Here is an 18,526-nt window from a genome sequence, read left to right on the forward strand (position 1 = left end):
TCTTGCCGTTTCCGTCCCTGGCTTTTCCCCAACATCCACATAACCCTTGACACCTTCCTCACTTGGGCCTACTTTTTTTTTTTTTTTATTCGATGCCTTGGCTTTCTTTCTTTTTTTTTTTTTTTTTTTTTTTTTTTTTTTTTTTTTTTTTTTTTTTTTTTTGTCTGTGTGCCCAACCAAACCATGTTTTGATGAAGGAATAATGCAGTGAGAAAGGGGCAGGTGACGTTACGGCACAGTAAACCCGAAATTGTCCCTTTCGTCACCCGCTAGCTCGGTGTGTATGCGTTCATATCTGTCTTGTTGTCTATCTTATCCTTGTTTCCTTAATCGGAGACGGATTAGAACAAGTATAATTATATTAGTATGTCATCAGGTTTATCAAAACGCCATGAGGCTTGACAAGATAGGAGAGGGACGAAAATTATCTTTCAGCGGGAATGGAACACGAGAAAGACCACAGCACGCCCCTTTTGTGTTGATTGGTCGATTCCAAAGTAGAGCAATTAAGAGAGAGGGGGGGAAACATGGTGGAATAATATAATAAGCGAACGGGGGGGAATAGTACAGTGCAGGACAAGACAACAGGGTACAGAAAAAAAAAAAAGCCACGCTGTACCTTGCAAAGGACAGCACAAGGACAGCAGAGGACGGTGGTTGTTTGTACATTCGCCAAGATGTGGTAATACATTAGATTTAAGGGGGCAACGATCACTCGTTGCATGCTCTTCATATTTAATCAGGACCTCGCGCGCGTGACCATGAGTGAAGGTAAATCAAAACAATATCCCGGAATCACAATCCAACTTGTGATCCATGCTTCCCAGACTCCAAGGTGGTAGGTAGTATGCATATAGTAACAGGGAATCCCATACTTGCCAAGCAACCATGGTAACAAATGAGGAGAACCCAGAAAAAAAACCCCCGAGTAAAAAGCAATGCCTTCTACGCCTCTTTATGCGAAATGCTTCAGTACATCATGATGCTGGGGTCTGACTTGTTAGATCAGCAGACCCAGTAGAACGCCACAAAGAAAATAGAGATAAGAGAAAAAAAAAACACAGAAGAAAATGATCAGATGAGATTAAGCTTTCCAATCGATCGCAATCTTTTTCCCCTTTCCAAAACTCCCATTCTAAATCCCATGCTTTCAAAGCTCCAGCCATGCAATGATTGATCGCCACCATGATCAAGATAGTAACAGAGGACATGTGTCTCTCGTCGCATTTTTGGAATCGAGGAAGCGGGGAACAAAGGTCGCTCCAGTCAGCCGAGCCCAGCTTCTCCGAAATGAAATCTCCGCACGGGAGGTTGCATAGCGGGACTGAGGTATGGTACCCAGAAGGATGCTTCTCCCCAGGAATGCCACCCCCACTCTGTCCACCTTTACGCCACTTGGGGCATCGGCAACCACCCAGCACTTGGTACGTCCTGTCCTTGAAGTGATTGAGATGCCGCGGACAAGCGCTCGGCGTTGTCAAACAGCGGCCTCGACAGGCCCATCCTGAAGTCGCCTTGATGGTCATCCAAGACGTTGCATCGTTCATGTGCTCGTGAGTCGTGGGAGCGATTCAGCCTCGTGCTAAAATGGCCTTTCCCACTACAGTCGTGATGATTTTTGTTCGTAGATTTGAAACGGTATTATCGTCAAGACAATACAGCTTGCAAAGGACCTTTAGCGGCTGACCATGGGCGTAACGAGCTCAATGCTTTTTGGGCGCGAATATGTGGTGGACCGGCGGGGGAGTGGCCTATCAAGTGATGGCACATCGCTGTAGTCGGCATAGTACGCGCTGTTGTCGTATGTCGACGAGTAACCCTTCTTGGGGTTAGGTCTGCTCGAGTATGAAGTCGCGGGGCTTGGCGCACCGCGGGCCGAGGCTGCCGTGTTGTAGGTGTGATATACGCTCGCGGTTGTGGGAGATGGCGGGCTGTCGTCCTGAATTGACAGAGACCTCAAGGCAGACAGCGTAGGGCCGTGGTATGCCATACTCGAAGTGGCCGGTGGAGAGTAGTGCATCGAGCTGGGCCTCGATGGTGATGCTCGGGGAATGATATCCCTCGACTCCGAGTATTCAACAGAATAATACGGATAGTTTGTCGACGTATACGATACGGGGCTGGCGTATGACCCCCTCGATGAAGAATGCTGTGACGATGGCGTTACTGCACTCGAGTTATGGTCGTGCACGCGACAGCTGTAGTATTTTGTCAGTCGTTGTACTTCTGACGTAGGTGTGCCATGGCACTTTGTCTCACACAGGTTGGTCGCACTTACGTTTCTGAGCAGTATAAAAACCGATCGTCCTGTGGTACAAATTGCTTTTCACAACTCATGCTGTAACCCTGTTAGTTGAACAAACTCTCCCCATAAAAGGCACATAGAAAAATGAAGAAGGGACCCGGACAAGTCCGGAGATGCAGGGACAAGAGCGCCAATCCCCGCCGAGACGACCCCAACGTCTCCGCACTTGAGCTGGAGGGGGGAAGTAGCTTGGCGGGTAGCCAGGAGAGGAACAGCCAGATCTCGAGCCAGTCAGGCTAAGCGAGGAAATCTGCTCCCCAAGGTGAAAGATTCTAGGGTGCTAGCTGACGAGATGTGAAAATGTGCACTTACCAGTATTGAGGGAAGCTTTCCCTCTGCTCCTCATACCAATGTTCTTGTTCTCTATCCCAGTCTCTCTCGCGATCTCTTGAACTCCTGCTCCCCGACTTGTGGGATGATTGGGTTGTTGTTCGCCTCGTCATGTTGGGTCGCGAGGATGATGATGGTGGTGGCTTGGAGCGAGTGGAGGAGGTCTGAGAGTGTTCGGATACGGATACGGGTTTCTTGACTTCTGTGGTCACTGATGGTCCATGACCCGATCTCCGCCTGGAGGAAAGATACATTTGGAGAGGAAGGGGAGGAGGGAGAGAGGGGATGCTTTATGACTTTTTAAGAGTAGTGGACAGGGGTGGGTGTGGGTGTTGAGTGGTATTACACGCAACAAGGGGAGGGAGACAAGCTGAGGACAGCAACCCAAGTAAGGTACCAAATAACGTCAGGTCGTCCCGGAAAGAAAGAAAAAAGAATGGTAGAGCTAACAAGGAATAGCGAAAAAAGAGAGAGAATAAAACAAATAAAATAAGATAAAATAAAAAGAGATAGAGAGACGAGGCACAAAACGAGTTTAGTTTCCTCAGGTCCCGCGGTGTCCGTCCCAAAGAGGAGCAGGTAGTTGTCTAGAAGTAAAGTGACGCCAGGGCTGGCAAGGGATTGGACGACCGTTGGTGGTACCCACCCTTTTGTGCAGCGTAGCGTGCCTTTGCCTTCTGATGCGATGTAGCGGCGTGCGTGAGCACCTTTTTGGCACCCAAGAAAAAAAATAATCACCTCAACCTGGTGCTTGTGGCAGCCCCCAGCAGGGCGCGAGGCGGCGTGGCAGGGTTCAGCGGGGGGGTTACTGGCAGCCGGGGGGAGCCTGGTAGGCTGGGGTGAAACAGGACGTGGGGAAGGAAGTAACAGGCCGGCCTAGCTGGGGACTGGGAGGGTGGGCGGTTACGCTTGTGGGACCCGTTGCGTTGCTCAATTGTCGGGTCCAAAAAGAGACAATTTAATAAAATAAAAAAGAAATAAAAAAAAGAGTCGTCTGGCTGGCTGGCTGGGTCTGGCGTGACGATCAAAGGGCGTGGATGCAAGATGTGATGTGGCTTGATTGTATCCGATGTTTTGCTGCTGTCCTGTCCGGGCTGTGGTTTCTTTTTCCTTGTGTGTCTGCCTGTCTTATTCTTGTTGAGTGTAACCAAACGTGGGTGTCTGTATTTTTTTCTTCGTTTTGTGACTTGACTTGACTAGACTGACTGCCTGTCCGTCAGTCTGTCTGAGTGAAATTCGTCCCAATTTTTGGGTTCTTCTTATTCCTTCCCTTGAGTTTACCAACTGACTGTCAAACAAAAATAATAAAATAAAAATAAAAAATATATAAAAAAAAAGCCACCAACCCCGGCAAATGTTGACAGGGTTCTCAGGCAAGCAACTGGTGGCGAGCGATGACGGAACGCCGGAACCAACAAATTGCGTGCTTGCTCTAGGTAGTGCAATCCAATGTATGTCTGGAATTGGCTTGGTTTCGACGTCTGGTCTTGTAGCTGGTTTCAATGCGAGCTAGCTAGGGGACGCGCAGAAAAGATGGCAGCTGACCACGGATTTTCGTGGGATTTTGATGGGGGGTCGGGGGTTTCCCAGGTCGAGGTTCAAGGTACAATGTCCCAGAGGTATCGTACCTAGTCAGGTTAGGTACTTTGAACCAACCAAAGTACCGTAGGTTCCTAACTCTCTACAATAGATACCTGGTCGGTAGGTATCCAAATATTGTGGATTGATTGATAGGGATTGGGCAGGGGCAGCTGTGTAGGTAGTTTGGTAGTTTCTCAGCCGCTAAAGACCTAGGGCGTGCTTGGTTTTCCTCGTCCTTCAAATGTAGACAGACTCCCGAATGGTGGGTGGATCGATAGTGGGTAGCTCCGTTTATGTAGTATTTAGTAACCGGCAGGCAACAAAAGTCACCAAGTCCCTCGCAAGGTAGGTAGGTAGATCATCAACCAACTTGGATCTCGAGGGAGTAGTCGTCCAGGACCACAAGATGATTATGGTGATGATAATCGATCAATCGTTCAAAGAATCTTGGCTTCTTGTTTTCGGCAGGGTAGGTAAGCTTGCTGATCCTTTCTGATGATCCCGGCTGCGTGGGAAGTTGCTGATGCACAACGGAACACAAGATCTCAGTTAACTACCAATCGGTTGGTGTTTTCTAAACCAACTTCTCGCAAGACGTTGGACGAGTCGTAGTCGAGGGCTGAAGCGGACCTCGGTGTCGATCTCTATAACTCTGCCTCTCCGATGCCGCACCGGGATGTTATTCGGAGTGATGTCTTTGCGTGGGCCTTTGGATTTGAAGATTTCATCCGATGGATGCTGCAGTAACAGGTGAGGTCACCGTACTTAAGTTGTATGGTCAGGTGTCTTTTTTTATTTTTGTTTACTTGCTTGCTCAAGATGGGATTGAAATCAACCGAAAGAAGCTCGTGAGGAAAGGGATCGGGACCAGTTTATCTGATCAATTGCTAGTTGTTGAAGACACCAAAATTCGAGAATTATTTGTCTGAGGTGAGAACTACAGAAACCATGGGAAATTGCTCCAGTTTATACCAAGTTCGTAACATATTAGTAAAGGCCCAGAACTCAGATATGACCCCTCGTACACCTCGGCCGCGATTGCAAATTTCCCGATTTTTTTTTTTTCGTTTTTTTTTTTTTTTTTCTAACGGCGTGCCCGAACGGCTGTTGATAATCTTTGCTATCTCAAGCTCATGGCTCATCAGGTACCACAATTTTACGATAAACCCTTGTGTTGGGGCCCGTTCCTGGTGGAGAAACTGGAGGAGTTTATCGGTGGGGGATTGACGCCCAGCCGAAAGCGGAGCACCTGATCTTCCCATGCCGCACGGGGAATTGAACCAATCACGTCATTTGTTCCGGTGTCGTGATACTGAGATATCCACTGCCCCGCATCGGCTCGCTTCGGTTTTTTTTTTTTGGTTTTTTTTTTTGTTCCTCGTCCCTTCTGGTTGCGAAGCTCTGGTTCCTGGTGATAGTGTAAGGTAGGGAAGAAAGTGCAGTAGGCCCAATAAAGCCGGTCTTGCCACCGTCGCGCACCTTACTTAGACTTACTAGAGATGGCGAGACGGTCCAGGTTTTTATTTATTTTTATTTTTATTTCACATGAAAGCGGTGTGTATTTGCGGTGAACTTGGCCCGTCGTTCGCCTTTTGCTGATCTCTCCTATACCTGGGGCTTTTGGTTCTTCTCATGCCTGCTCAATAATGCAACTCCAAGAATTGAGTCGCATATACAGGAAAGTACTCGTAGTAAGTAGCATACGAACACTAAAAGATGGGGGCTATGCCCTGGATTTCAGGGTTCCACGCTGATTGATTAAATCCAATAGGGTTGCATGACCGGCACACACGGTCTTGATGGTCACCACAAAGCCGCATCCGGCCGATAGAAAAAGAAATAAAAGAGGGGGCCACCGGACATACCAAGACGGTGGGGATCCCGGCGGGGAAAAGAAAAGAAAGAGCGGGTGGGTGATAGGCAGTGATGCGTGTGAAGGGGGCACGTAAACACAATTTTTGGGCGCCCAGGAGTGGAGGGCGTGCTTGATCTACAGGCCACGGCAGGCTTTGTGATGTCCCACGTTATTAATAACGAGTACCACAGTTGGTTCAATTGGGCTTGTCCAGCCGAGAAGAAAAAAGTATAACAACAATAACAAACACCACGACAGGCATTTCCCGGCGGCACCCGAACTTTTTCGTCGAAAAAAAAAAGACAAAGCAGACTCATTCACAATTGCATGGACTGCCGGTCAAATCTATCAACTAAACAAACTCCCAAGCCAAGACCCCTTCTCGAATCACGTTGCTGCATGTGGAACGGGCTCCTGCAGAAAGTCTGTGCGGAAAGGTGCACATCACAGATATGACGAGCTTTGGTCTGCAGAAATGAAATTAATAAACTTCTGTTATTACCTACGACGGCCGGCCAAACCTCATCAAGTTAGCGAGGGTAGGCAGGCAAGGCAGGTACATGACGGTAATCGGTTGCTTTACGGATATAAACAAGAAAAGTTGACCTGACGCTTCGGTCACCCCCTACCTTCCTTCTGGGAGGTTCGCATTAGCTAACGAAATCCCATGCTCATTTTCCTCTAGGCCCCCAAGGCCTTTCGGTTGGGAAACAGCCCGGCCTTGCAGCTGACAGCAAAAAGATTTATGACTAGTCATTTTCTTACCATCCCGCTCGGCTTTGAAGAGACGTGATAGACACGCACCGATAGCCGCACAACCTGCCGACGCTCAGTATTTTGTGAAAATATGTACTATAATAATTATGTGGAACCCAGATGTGTATATGATGTCTATCCCAGCTGAGTGAGCATACTACCTAATGCCAGGCACAAACTGACACTGACGTTTTGTGAACAACTCCAGCCATACGCAGTAGTTACAAAAGACAATTTAGGTACCACCACATACTACATACCTTGTGTTAGATAGCGCATTTCCATGGCTACCCCGCAATGTTTGTTTTTTTTTTTTTTTTTTTTTTTTTTTTTTTTTTTTTTAGTTTTTTTTAGGAAGGCTCTAATACCTAAAATCTGAGCTGAATAAGCGTCGCCATCGCCTCGTCGTCTTTTGACGAAACAAGGCCGGTCCGATCAAGCTCTGCTTGGAACCTCGTCTAGACTAGCGGCATCTAACTGGAATGATTCTGGGCGGAGGCCCCTGTTCTGTTCCTTTCTTTTAGTGCCAGAACGAGAGCCTCGTCTCACATAATCAGCCTGCTTGTAATCCATCATCCCCTTTGGCTTTTTTTCTCTCTTATCATCTCCTTGACAAACCCCCGTGCCGTCACAATTTGTTTTTACTCGTAGAATCTGTGTCGTGATCCAACAGAGTGTCTAGGGGTTATCAAGTACCCACAAAATAATAAGTCATTCCCCAAGGTCAAAAGCAAAAAGGCAAGAAAACGGCCCTGTCATCTGTCATCAGGCTTGTCTAATCCAAGTATTATCCATAACCAACCACAAAGTTTTATGGGCACCATTCAGAGTATCGCCGAACATGACCCGATTGCTTTTCCGGACTGCTTTTGCACATCAACGGCCCCATTCGCTCGCCGAAAGTGCACGTGGCTTTTGTTGCTTAGGTGAACGGGCGCAAAGGACACCGAGAGCGGCCGGGGACGGCCTGCTCACCTATCACCCTCCGCACCTGACAGGGAATTTGCTAGTTAATTCGAATTGTTTGGCGTTCGATTTTTTTATTTTTTTCCAAAAAAAATTTCTTATTGAACCTTGACAGAAAAAGGTACCGATAGCGTCATCCTAAGACGGTATTCAACAAAAGTACGTGTCTCCGTGGCTGTGACAGGAAGAACACACACGCACACCCCTCCTCGGCAACTGGTCATCGTATCCTCTCACGCCTGACTCTTCTTTTTTTATGGCTTGCTGCTTAAACAATCCTTGTCTTGTTTATCAGGGTGCGCTTTTGCATGAAAAGGCTTACGGGAGACTGTCCATTTACAGTTATTGTCTAGCAACAAGCGAAAAAGCAGAATGACAAGAAATTAATGAAAAGAAAGGGGGAGAAAAATCCCCCCAATCCCGTTCATTCTAAACGACTTTTCCCCAGCAATCAGGGACGCTAGATACCTGCCGTTCCTCTGCCACAACAACCTAAATGGTGAGCCAACCTTTTAAACAAATTGTCCCGCGTGGGGGTTACGCAGCTCCTTCTTCATTCATGCCTCGTTATTTTGTGGTTTTTGTTCCCGCTTCTGTCCAATCTTTTCTGTTCCGTGTCTTCACAGAGCTAGAGCCGAGGCACACGAAAAAAAAAAAAAAAAAAAAAAAAAAAAAAAAAAAGCATGTACGACCAACAATGGTTTTGGGAACTTAATATCAGGAACATCGAGTTGCATTGCATGAGAAGCTGCAGCAGCCAGAAAGTAGCTCTCCTTGCAGATGACTGCGACATCAGGGCGGAGGGAGGGATAGCAAGAAGAAGAAAGAAAAGAAAATGAGGCATGGCACTTTGGTGTGTGTGTGTGTGTGCGTTGCGCGTACTGTCATGGTGGCCAAGACCAAGCTACCATTGGCAGAGGACCACGGTCTTGGTCTCCCAATTACTGCTTACTGCTTGTGAATGAATGCTACGCTGTATCATGAGGCTGTCGAGGCTACGTACCAACTAAAATCCCAGCGACCCTCTTGCCAATGGGCAATGCACACCTGTGAGGGGGTTTCTAGATACGTATATGACGATGCCATTTATTTTACAATCCGCCACAAAATATTTAACCGAAGAGGTTTCACAGAAACTGCTTACTTGGCCAAGAGTTCTAGAGCCAAGTCTTTTTTTTTTTTTTCCCAGCGAAAAGAAACCCCTCGGGATACCAAGAAGGACAAGAGGTGCGGATTTTCAATCGTCACACAAAACTGAAGTCACTAAAAATTTATTCCGTGGATGTCGATCGGGGGTTGGTTCGTCATCCTGCATATTCTTTTTCTTTCAACTCCTCTCCCCTTGGAGTTGCGAAAAGGAAAATCAAACTGCGGGGTGGGTGAGAAGCTGCGGAAAGGATTAGACTAAGGTAAGGTAGGGAGGTGGATGGCGTTAGTGATTGAAGCTAGTTTTCGCATTGTCAACCAAGTGGAATCATGTTTCTTCTCCTTCTCTTTGTTTGCTTATTCTTTACTTCTTTTGTGCCATGTGGAAATAAGTATGTATCCCGCTGCATGTCGATCCCAGAATGGAAACAAGAAGCGCGGGTGAGACCGACAAGGGGATTTAAAGAAAAAAAAAAAAAAAAAAAGACAGTGAGATTCCATTGCATTGGTACCAAGTATAATGGCAATGCCGAGGACTCTTGCCGTACTCTTTTGTCAAAATGTCATTTGTTACCTAGGCCTGGACTTCGCCCCGAGGCTCTGGGAACGAATGGGCTTTGGCTTAACAGGAATCAATTATACCCCACGATAATGATGTTACAGTCCCCTTACGCCCCCCATTTGAGGTTATGTAAAAGTGCATACAAGTACAAAGCCGTCATCAACACCGTCCTTCTCGGCGTACCCTAGAACTACGAAGTTGGACAGCCAGAATCAGGAGGCTGCAGATGATGGCTGCACTAGTCTAGAATTGTTCGCTTCCAAATGTGTTAGCTGTGTGTTGCTGCCTTGTCCGAGACACGCAGGGAGGGTCTGTTCAGCCGCTCGTCAACCCCGTTGCCCCGATGTGTGTATATGGCTTTTCTTTTTTTCTTTTTTTCTCTCTCTCTGTTACAAGATTTGCTTCGTCACTCCTCCGAATCTAGAATTAGCGTGTCGATAATAGTCCCCCAAAAGATCTACAGCAGATCAGCCACATGAGCTGCTCAAAATTCCAGACCAAACAAGCCTGCCTAGTGCGGTCAGACGGTATCCGTTATCGCGGGAGACCCTTGACCTCTCTGTTACCCTCGCTTCGGGGATTTGATTCGTATCTCTTTGAAACGGGATGTTCTAGTCTCTAGATAAAGAATGCGTAAGAGGGATTTTGAGAGCCCAAAAAAAAAAAAAAAAGCGTAAGAACAGAGACCAGTCCCACCAATCCTATTTTTGGAACCTACACCTTTTTCTTTTCTTCTCGTTATCTACAGCACATCTCCGGACTCATACAACCTCAAGGGTCCAAGGGTCTTTTTCCTCGGCTCTTGCATCTTACGTGCTTGTGCTTTAATAATTGTTGTGATGGATTTAAGCGAAGGTTTTGGGTGGTTCGGATATAACTTTTCTTCTTCTTTTTTTCTTGGCCGTCTAACAAGATCACGTCCCGATGTCGGGCAAACTAAGAGCGAAGAAGAAATATGGGATCCACGAGGATATTTTGACGCTCGACGGACAATTGAAAAAAAAAAAAAAAAAAAAAAAAAAAACGAAGAGACTTACCCCAACGCCAAGATTAACTCCTCGGTTTATTTAATCTATCACAATCGTCAGGAAGAAAATAAAAGACGAAGAAGAAAAGGCCTAGACCCGTCAGCCACTTATGCAAAGTGCAACATCTAGCACGCGAAATTGACCAAGAAAAAAAAAATCTGAACTAAATTGAATGACGGGACTTTGACGCCCACCAATTGATGATCGATCGTTCATCACCTATCCGTACGAGATGCTTCTTCTCGTCAAGCAATTTTCTGACCCTGGGCGATTAGTGAAAACGCGGGGGGCGGTACTTTGTGTTCCCCCTGGGTTTTTTTGTAACCAAACCCTTGTAGAACAGTAGTAGTTGGAACATGACAAACAAAGTCAATGATACACCAGCACGCCATAGATGTGTTAGACAAGTGACATGCGTCACACACATAGTGAACCCCGTTCGCTGGAACGTCTTACATGTCATTACGGAGAGTATACAGCATCATGTCGCCGGCTGCTTCGGGTAGGTAACACTAGTTACACATACTACTATATTCATTTGTGTTCCTTCTCCTTGTTCTGACGGGTAGATATAGTCATCGTGATAAAAAATGGAAGACCCAAAAATGTCAAACCATCGTCGTTTGGTAATGTATTTTGTCATTTGAGTTTATGGCGTGCGCAAAGAAAAACATCGCTATCCAGACTTGCATCAATCACATCATCACCCTAATAAACACCCCCTAATTTTTACCCAACTTTCTCCCATCATGTCGTGTAACAATCATGAGTTTGGCGCTTTTTCGTCGTCATCGGCCACGACAAGCACACAACCCTTACCGCATTTTTTTTTCTTCTGTTTTTTCTATCCCACCATCCACTTTCGCTTCCACACTTTTTTGTTTTTGTTTTTGCCACTCGTCAACGCAACCCTGATCTGATCTGATCGGGTCCTGACTTTGAAGCCCCTTGCAATACCTACCACTGAAAAAAAAGAGGAGGGATGGGAGCCGAGAAACAAAAACAAGGGAGTCTTCCCGTCCACGCGGGTGCAATCCCGATTCAAACCACCCCAGCTCACCGGTGCGGGTATCGATACATGAACAACATCGGTGAAAGGCAGGGAATGAGATCTAGAGCAAAACGTTTGAAAAAAAAAAAAAAAATCTGTTTCTCATCGTTCTAATTCTTTTCTTTTCTCTGGTTATGATGGATCTACTTGCAGCCTGACCCGTTCTCCGTCCCGCGCTCGCATCCATCCTGCTTTCCGTTTCCAGTACCGACGTTGAACTCCCCCTCCCCTTGCCCCCATCGTTCATGGCTTTGTCGGTCGGTGTCGGATTAGAGCCTGAATCTCCATAATAAAAATTTTATCTCCCTTTTTTTTTTATCGTTTGCTCTGGATGGACTTGCTTTATATGTACATGTGGATTGTCGTTATCGCGTTAATACCTGTGGATTTCAGGATTTTTTTTTTTTTTTGCGTAAAGATCGTCGTGAAACATGGGGAAATATCTACCGTAAAGTGGACCTCTTGTAGATAATGAGTAAAATATCTTGTACCGCTTAGCAACCTGTCGCCGGTGGGACTTGCGGTCAATTTCTTTTTTCTTTTTGCCAGCAGTGCCTTGTTCTATGACAATAGCCGGACTAGCCGAATCATATGGCAGGCAATGTCCGCAATTGTTTCCAGCAGCAGCAAGACAAAGCAACAAGTCTTGGGAAAAGCTAGCCTGAGCGCGCGTATCAATGAATATCAAATCATCCGGCGGGTTCCAACTGATATCCTATCCTCGACAGGCGGTGTGCCATGGTCCGGCGACGTGGATATCTCGCGGAGTTGGAGGCTCTGCGCCCCGGGGTCGGGGGCGGATGCTGTCTCCATCGCCCCGTGGCCAGACGCAACGGGCTCCATCAACTTGGGACCTAGACAAAACTCTTCGTGGTCGTCTAGAAAGACCCGCCACGACCCTCGCGATGGGCCACTCTTTATGCTCGGTAGGAGCGGCATGTCCAACTGACTGACCTGTGGCGTCCAGCCCCGCCTCGGCGGGTCGAACGGTGGAGGAGGACCGCGCGGTGAGAGCGGCGACACTGCGTCGCTATTGCCGTGGCTATCCGTCTGGCTGGGTAGGCTGTCGTCTTCCGGCGGCATAGGAAGACGCCGTCGTGCGCTTTGGCTATCGTCTAGTGGTGGGCTGTGGCGCCGGTCGAATTCCATGTCCCTGTTCATCGGGGCTTCTAGATCCCCTGCATCAGAGTTGGCCACAGAGCCTGCAACCAGTTCTATCGGTACAATGGTGCCTTCCAACTCCGCTATCTGCGGTGGATCAAGCCCCGGGCTTGTAAACGAGTGTCGACCTGTGGCCAGCGTGCTGCTGGCTGTTGTCAGGAAAGGAGACAATGGCGGATTCCATGATTCCACTGGTGATGAACCTTCTCCCGGCGTTGCGGTGAACTGCATGGCGGCATCCCATTCTGTTTTTTCTACCCCGTCTGTCTCGAACCTCTGCCCTTCTGAACTCAGCTCGGCTCCATGGTTGTTTCCGATCCCGCCCTGTTTGCTCAGTGGAGCATTTTGATTTTGTTCATGCTGCTTCTGCCTTCTCTTGCGCAGGAAACACATAACAAGGGTTGTAGCTGAGACAAGCATCGCAATGAGTGCTATCGTTGCACCTATCGCGATGCCAGCGATTTGTCCGGCATTCATCGCTGTGTTCGGTTGGTGTGTCGAAGCAGGAATATATCGGGTCGGCGACCGCGTCGCACTCAAAACCTCCCCGGTCCGGGTGATAATGACGCCCAGGTCCGGGTTGTTCCATCCATAAATTGGTTGCGACACCGTGGCACCACCGGTAGCGTCGCCGCCGATGACTGAGACTACACGGCTGGGTATCGCATGACGCACTTCCTGTTCCTTGTATAACTGCCATGGATCGGGCGCCCCGAAGTCGATGTTGTGGGTGCCCCATTGAGTCGGGGTGTCGCAATCCTGCGTCAGCGGAAAGGTGCCACCGATAATCAGCATCTGTCCACCTCCTGCTCCGCTGTACTCGTCATTGCTCTGAGGCGGCACAACGTTGCAGGTCAAAGTGTGATGGGGGTATTTTCCTGTGCCGTTGCGATCCCTTGGTTCCAGCTTGATCCACGTGAAGCTGGGGATGGAAAGGACGTAAACGTCGTCGAAGCCGGCTTGTTTATCCGGCGCAATACCCATTCCGCCGTAGAGATATATGTTGTAGCTTGATCTGTCGGCGGCCCAGGTCACGTCCATGCAGAACCGCCGGCGCATGTCAGGCACGTCACCAGTGGCATCCTGGGTATACCACTTTGCGTTGAGAACATCTAAGAGGATAATTTTGGCAAGAGACTGCCCTTTAATCGCCGTGCCGTTTCCCGACAAGTCGGTTATGCCCCCTATGTACACCAATATGCCGCCGTCGGCAGCAGGAATGAAGACCATTGAGCCTTCTGCCCGCGGGATATCATCGGGGCCGGTGTCATTGCTCCAGCTGTTCGAATCGTAATCGTATGTCACCAGATATGAGGTTGCGGTAGGCAAGCCTTGCCAACCTGGAACTGTCGAATTGGACATCCATCCGCCGTAATAATCTATTATTCAAGAACTTTGTTGAGCACGAAACCTGGAAACACTGATTTGTTCATATATATATACTCACACCCTTTCCCTGTCCTGGAAACCCCGACACCGGCACCGTATGCTAAACGCTGGATTCCAATATCAGAGGGACCAAAGGAATCCCACTTGTCATATATGACGTCGTATGACCACAGCTCGAATGAGTTCAATCGCTCCGAGGCATCGTTTATGGCCCCGCCATACAGATAGAAACGCTTGTTCACATCATCTGCCCAAAGCACTCCACCACTGACTTGGGGTATGCTTTCGTTTTTCGAGAGGTTAGCATACAGTTGAGGCATGCCGCTGGGGCTGCTAGAATCAAGATCTTGGTATAGTAGCCAAGTGTCTAATGCGTCCATGTCAGCCAGGTCCGCTCCTCTAGCTTTGACCTCCAACTTTCCACCACCCTGTCCCATTGCCTTTTGCTTACTTGATTTGTTTGCTGGATACTGGGACATGGGGCTCCAGTTGATGAAGCCTCCATCAATATAAAGCTTGCGGTCGATGATAGCCGTTTGATGACCAAATCGGCGGCAAAAGTTCCTAGCCGGATCATGTTGCTGGTTGGAGATCTGTACCAGGATGAGCAAGACCGAATACAACTGGGGACTGAAGCCCGGGCCTTGCCCACCCTGACGCCATGCCGGTGAGATCATGCCTTGTTCCCCTTTGATGTCCAGAGTTTCCTGCTGCCGGCGGCCACATATGCATGCTGGCAGCTATCTCTAGAATAGTTCATCTGGAGGAAATGTGTGATCAATCACAAAGCAAAATGCTCGGAGCCGAGTGTATTGTATGGAGTTTAAACAAGACAGAAAGATGACGGCGCGAGGAACTACCCGCTCAAAAGTGCCGCACAATCACAAGCAATAAGTTGTCCCTCCCGGCCCCTAGACCTAGGTTAGGAGGAGGCTTGGGTCTCGGGCTCACGGTAAGGAACAAGCTGCGCCTACCGGACTAGCAGCCCGGGCCAGCCGGGGTAGTAAATACTCAAGCTACCTCGTTCGTATTGGATCACCCTTGGAAGCGTATTGGGAAAGGCTTACGCTAGAAAGTAGTCCGAACCACTTCCTCGGGTTGAAACCAGCACGTCAAGAGAGCGAGCGAAAGCGAGGTGTAACTACTGGTAAGTCTGGCTGACTGGGTATAGCAGACTGATTAAAACCGGGGAGAACAACTATAGTTGTCTTTAAACAAAACGGAATAAAGTTAAACGCCCTCCCCAGAGGGCCAGCAGCGCGCCGCTGCAGGAGGCAAGGCAAGAACCCTCGGCGCTAAGTCGAACAAGTTTTGCACTTGAGTAAGAGTAAATGCTCTCAATCAAGTCTCGCCTGGCCTAGAGGTGCCGCTAAGCACAGCAATGCTCAGCAAAATGTAGTGAAAGTTTGAGCATTCCGGAACTTCCCATTTTGGCCTAGGCAGACAGACCAATACTGATTGATAAAAAGATCAAGACTTCTTGAACAACCCTCGATTGACGACTGATATACTGCCGACGACCAATGCCGAAAATCAGCACATAGTTAGTGCTGTGCAAGTTTCAGGGGATTTGTTTTTTTCTTTTGTAATCAATGAAGCAAGCTTTAATCAAGGACTTGTATCGACCTGAAAGCGTTACGTAGGTGTCGTAGCTAATTGCTCCAAGAAATGTCTTGAGCGGACAAGGCTTGAATGGTCTCTGTTCGGGTTCGGGTGAATTTATCCAAGTCAAAGTTTGATCAAACCCAGCCATTCACAATTTGACCTGGTATCCAGGACGATGATGTATTTTGTGACTTGGTGTTGCTTAAGGTCAACCTTGATCGGTCGTGGCGATGCAGGGTAAGTTTGATGTCGGCTGCCTCTGAAGAAAAGCGATTTCACATTGGTAAGCTGCAGTATCTTTGATGTGAATGCTTGTTTATGTATGATAAATGATATTTAGCGATCGGTGTTGAAGAATCACTACATCTCTGTGTCTCAAAGTTAATATGCGTAGTGAACATCGAAAAAATAAATAAATGAATAGGGTAATGTGCGTGTACATTTAAGTTCAATCATGAGGCAGGACTCAGGAGTACAGGAAACATTTGTGGGGCTTCCCATCGCCGCCAGTGGATAGTCCGAAGGCGACGACATTCTTTGGTGCTCGTGCAAGGGTGAATGAATTTACGTACCGATTAAGTCTTCACCATCACAACTTTTCCCCCACCAACGCAGCCCAGTTGCCCAGCCTTCATGATACTGCCGACAAGACAAAGTATTGAGGCTTGCTGACTTAAAAAAAAAAAAACCCCCCCGATCAAAAAGGATAAAAATAAGGGACACACAAAAATGAGCGACAGCACATCTACAGAAGCGGCAGCTGTTGCCGAATCAAAGCCCGCCGGCAACGAGGCCACACCAACCAGCGACAAGACATCCACAGAGACAATCACCACAAGCACGCCGGAGCCGAGCAACACGGCCAAGACGGCGGCAGCGGAACGCATGGCCCGCTTCCGCGCGCTGCAAGCACGCGCCAAGACGTCATCTGACCAGAACCTCAAGGCGGCGACGGCCGAGTCGCGGCGGGAGGCGTCGGACCCGTCTCAGCTGACGGCGCTTCACCGGCGGCACGCCATCGCGTCGCACAAGATCCTCAAGGCGGACGTGGAGGACAGCGGCGGCGACTTTGAGCGGAAGCGGGCCTGGGACTGGACGGCCGAGGAGAGCGAGCGGTGGGACAAGCGCGTCAAGAAGAAGGAGGCGGCGCGCGACAACAACGCCTTCCAGGACTACAGGCACGAGGCCGAAAAGATCTACAAGCGCCAGCTCAAAAACATGCCTCCGGACATGGAGCGCTACGCAAAGGACAAGATGGCCGCCATCGACAAGGCCGCCGCCGCCGGGACGCTGGATATCGTCGAGACCGAGGACGGCGAGCTCATTGCCGTCGATCGCGCGGGCACCTTTTACTCCACCACCGACTCTACCAACTTTGCCAAGAACAAGCCCGACAAGGAGGCCATCGACAGGCTGGTCAACGACATGAAGAAGGCAGAGGACGTCGCGGCCAAGAAGAGGAAGGCCCGCATGGCCAAGAACGGAGAGGATGACGACGTCACATATATCAACGACAAGAACAAGCAGTTCAACCAAAAGCTGGCGAGGTTCTACAACAAGTACACCGCCGAGATCAGAGAAAGTTTTGAGCGTGGTACGATGATATGAGCCTACGGGGTTTTGTTTCCTTCCCTTTTTTTTTGTTTTGTTCTTTGTTCCCAGAGTATTTTACGATTACCACATGGCGACCGGTTGGGATGGCGTATTGGATGATTGGAATTATTGCGTAAAGCAGGCTCACTGGCCGGCAAGAGATTGATGGGTATCTAATAATACATGATGTACAACATGGCCCAACTCTGCTTCAAGTCCCACCTGAATCTGTTTCTTTCACAACATGCCTTTCCTCCAGCCTTTGTTGGCCAGCTCCTCAATTTCGGGCACTTCGATTGGGCCCCTGACACTCTCCTCGCTCAAAGCTTCAATCACTGCGGCGGCTACATCCTCTGCCTTGAGCGGCTTAATGGCTGCGGCGCCCAGAAAGCTCCCAAAAACTCCACCTGTGGTCCGGTTGAACAATGTACCGAGACCCGTAAGTGCCGCCATGGGAACCGTGAAAAGCCGGGAAGTATCGTACAAAAACGGCGCCCGGATGAAGACGCTGCGCATCCGGGGGAATTCGCTAGCTATGGTGCTCTCCGCCTCGCGCTTCGTGCTGAGGTACCTGGCCGGGAGCACAGGGGCGTTCCCAGCCGCCGAGATGTAGGCAAAGGCACCGACGTTCGCCTTGGAGGCTTCCCTGGCGAGCATGACGGCGCTGTCGCGGTTCATCATCTCGTAGGTCAGCTGGCGGGGGTCCGAGGGGGGTTTTGCCGCAAAGGCCTTCTTCAGGCCTTGGACGGGGTTCTCCCTCCCGGATATGGCGCCCTTGTAGTCGGCCTCGAGCAGGATGCCCATGCTGTGCACGACGTAGTCGGCATCCTTAACCAGGGGAGCCCAGGCTTCGGGCTGAAAGATGTCAGCCCGCTCCCAGCTGACCTGATGAGCCCACGGAGGCGGCGATGCCGTCGGGCCCACAGAGGCCCAGTGTGGTTCACCTGAGCGACTATTTTTTGAGGCTGAGATGTTAGTTGGATGATTTGATGAGAAGGGTCAAGAACAGTAAAGAAACCGGTGAACCAGCACCAGTATGCCTTGAGAATTTGAAAATAACATGCCTTATTGAAGTAACATCCCATCCTCTTGTGACACCATATTTGCAAATTCTTGATCCGAGAAAGCCGTTGCCTCCACAGACGACCAGCCGTTTGGCTGCAACTTTAGCAGCAGACATTCTTTTTTGGAGATGAGA

General features: G+C 48.9%; 4 protein-coding genes across 4 annotated transcripts; 1 reads left to right on the forward strand and 3 right to left on the reverse strand.

Moving 5' to 3' along the window:
- Window positions 1-684: 684 nt before the first annotated feature.
- On the reverse strand, window positions 685-3,550 carry PgNI_09572 (uncharacterized protein). The gene is made up of 3 exons (XM_031129554.1): window positions 2,618-3,550; window positions 2,279-2,338; window positions 685-2,198 (listed from the first exon to the last, which is right to left on the reverse strand). Exons 1-3 carry the CDS (start codon window positions 2,887-2,889, stop codon window positions 1,676-1,678), a joined length of 855 nt encoding a protein of 284 aa, XP_030977847.1. The 5' UTR covers window positions 2,890-3,550; the 3' UTR covers window positions 685-1,675.
- Window positions 3,551-12,264: 8,714 nt separating this feature from the next.
- On the reverse strand, window positions 12,265-14,807 carry PgNI_09573 (uncharacterized protein; the record flags this gene model as incomplete). The annotated part of the gene is made up of 2 exons (XM_031129555.1): window positions 12,265-14,120; window positions 14,189-14,807. The coding sequence occupies 2 exons, from the start codon at window positions 14,805-14,807 to the stop codon at window positions 12,265-12,267; spliced, it is 2,475 nt and encodes an 824-aa protein (XP_030977848.1).
- Window positions 14,808-16,464: 1,657 nt separating this feature from the next.
- On the forward strand, window positions 16,465-17,343 carry PgNI_09574 (uncharacterized protein; the record flags this gene model as incomplete). Its single annotated transcript, XM_031129556.1, has 1 exon — window positions 16,465-17,343. One exon carries the CDS (start codon window positions 16,465-16,467, stop codon window positions 17,341-17,343), a length of 879 nt encoding a protein of 292 aa, XP_030977544.1.
- Window positions 17,344-17,565: 222 nt separating this feature from the next.
- On the reverse strand, window positions 17,566-18,508 carry PgNI_09575 (uncharacterized protein; the record flags this gene model as incomplete). The annotated part of the gene is made up of 2 exons (XM_031129557.1): window positions 17,566-18,272; window positions 18,355-18,508. 2 exons carry the CDS (start codon window positions 18,506-18,508, stop codon window positions 17,566-17,568), a joined length of 861 nt encoding a protein of 286 aa, XP_030977545.1.
- Between the last annotated feature and the right edge of the window lie 18 nt (window positions 18,509-18,526).

This window comes from Pyricularia grisea, assembly GCF_004355905.1.
Source record: "Pyricularia grisea strain NI907 chromosome Unknown Pyricularia_grisea_NI907_Scaffold_7, whole genome shotgun sequence".
Classification (NCBI taxonomy): Eukaryota; Fungi; Ascomycota; class Sordariomycetes; order Magnaporthales; family Pyriculariaceae; genus Pyricularia; species Pyricularia grisea.

Excerpts from the sequence above, each read along its gene's own strand:
- PgNI_09572 (XM_031129554.1), bottom strand. The coding sequence starts at position 2,889 with ATGTATCTTTCCTCCAGGCGGAGATCGGGTCATGGACCATCAGTGACC. Across the intron at positions 2,339-2,617 it reads GAAAGCTTCCCTCAATACTG|CATGAGTTGTGAAAAGCAAT; the intron begins GTAAGTGCACAT and ends ACAGGGTTACAG. Across the intron at positions 2,199-2,278 it reads TTTTTATACTGCTCAGAAAC|CTGTCGCGTGCACGACCATA; the intron begins GTAAGTGCGACC and ends AAAATACTACAG.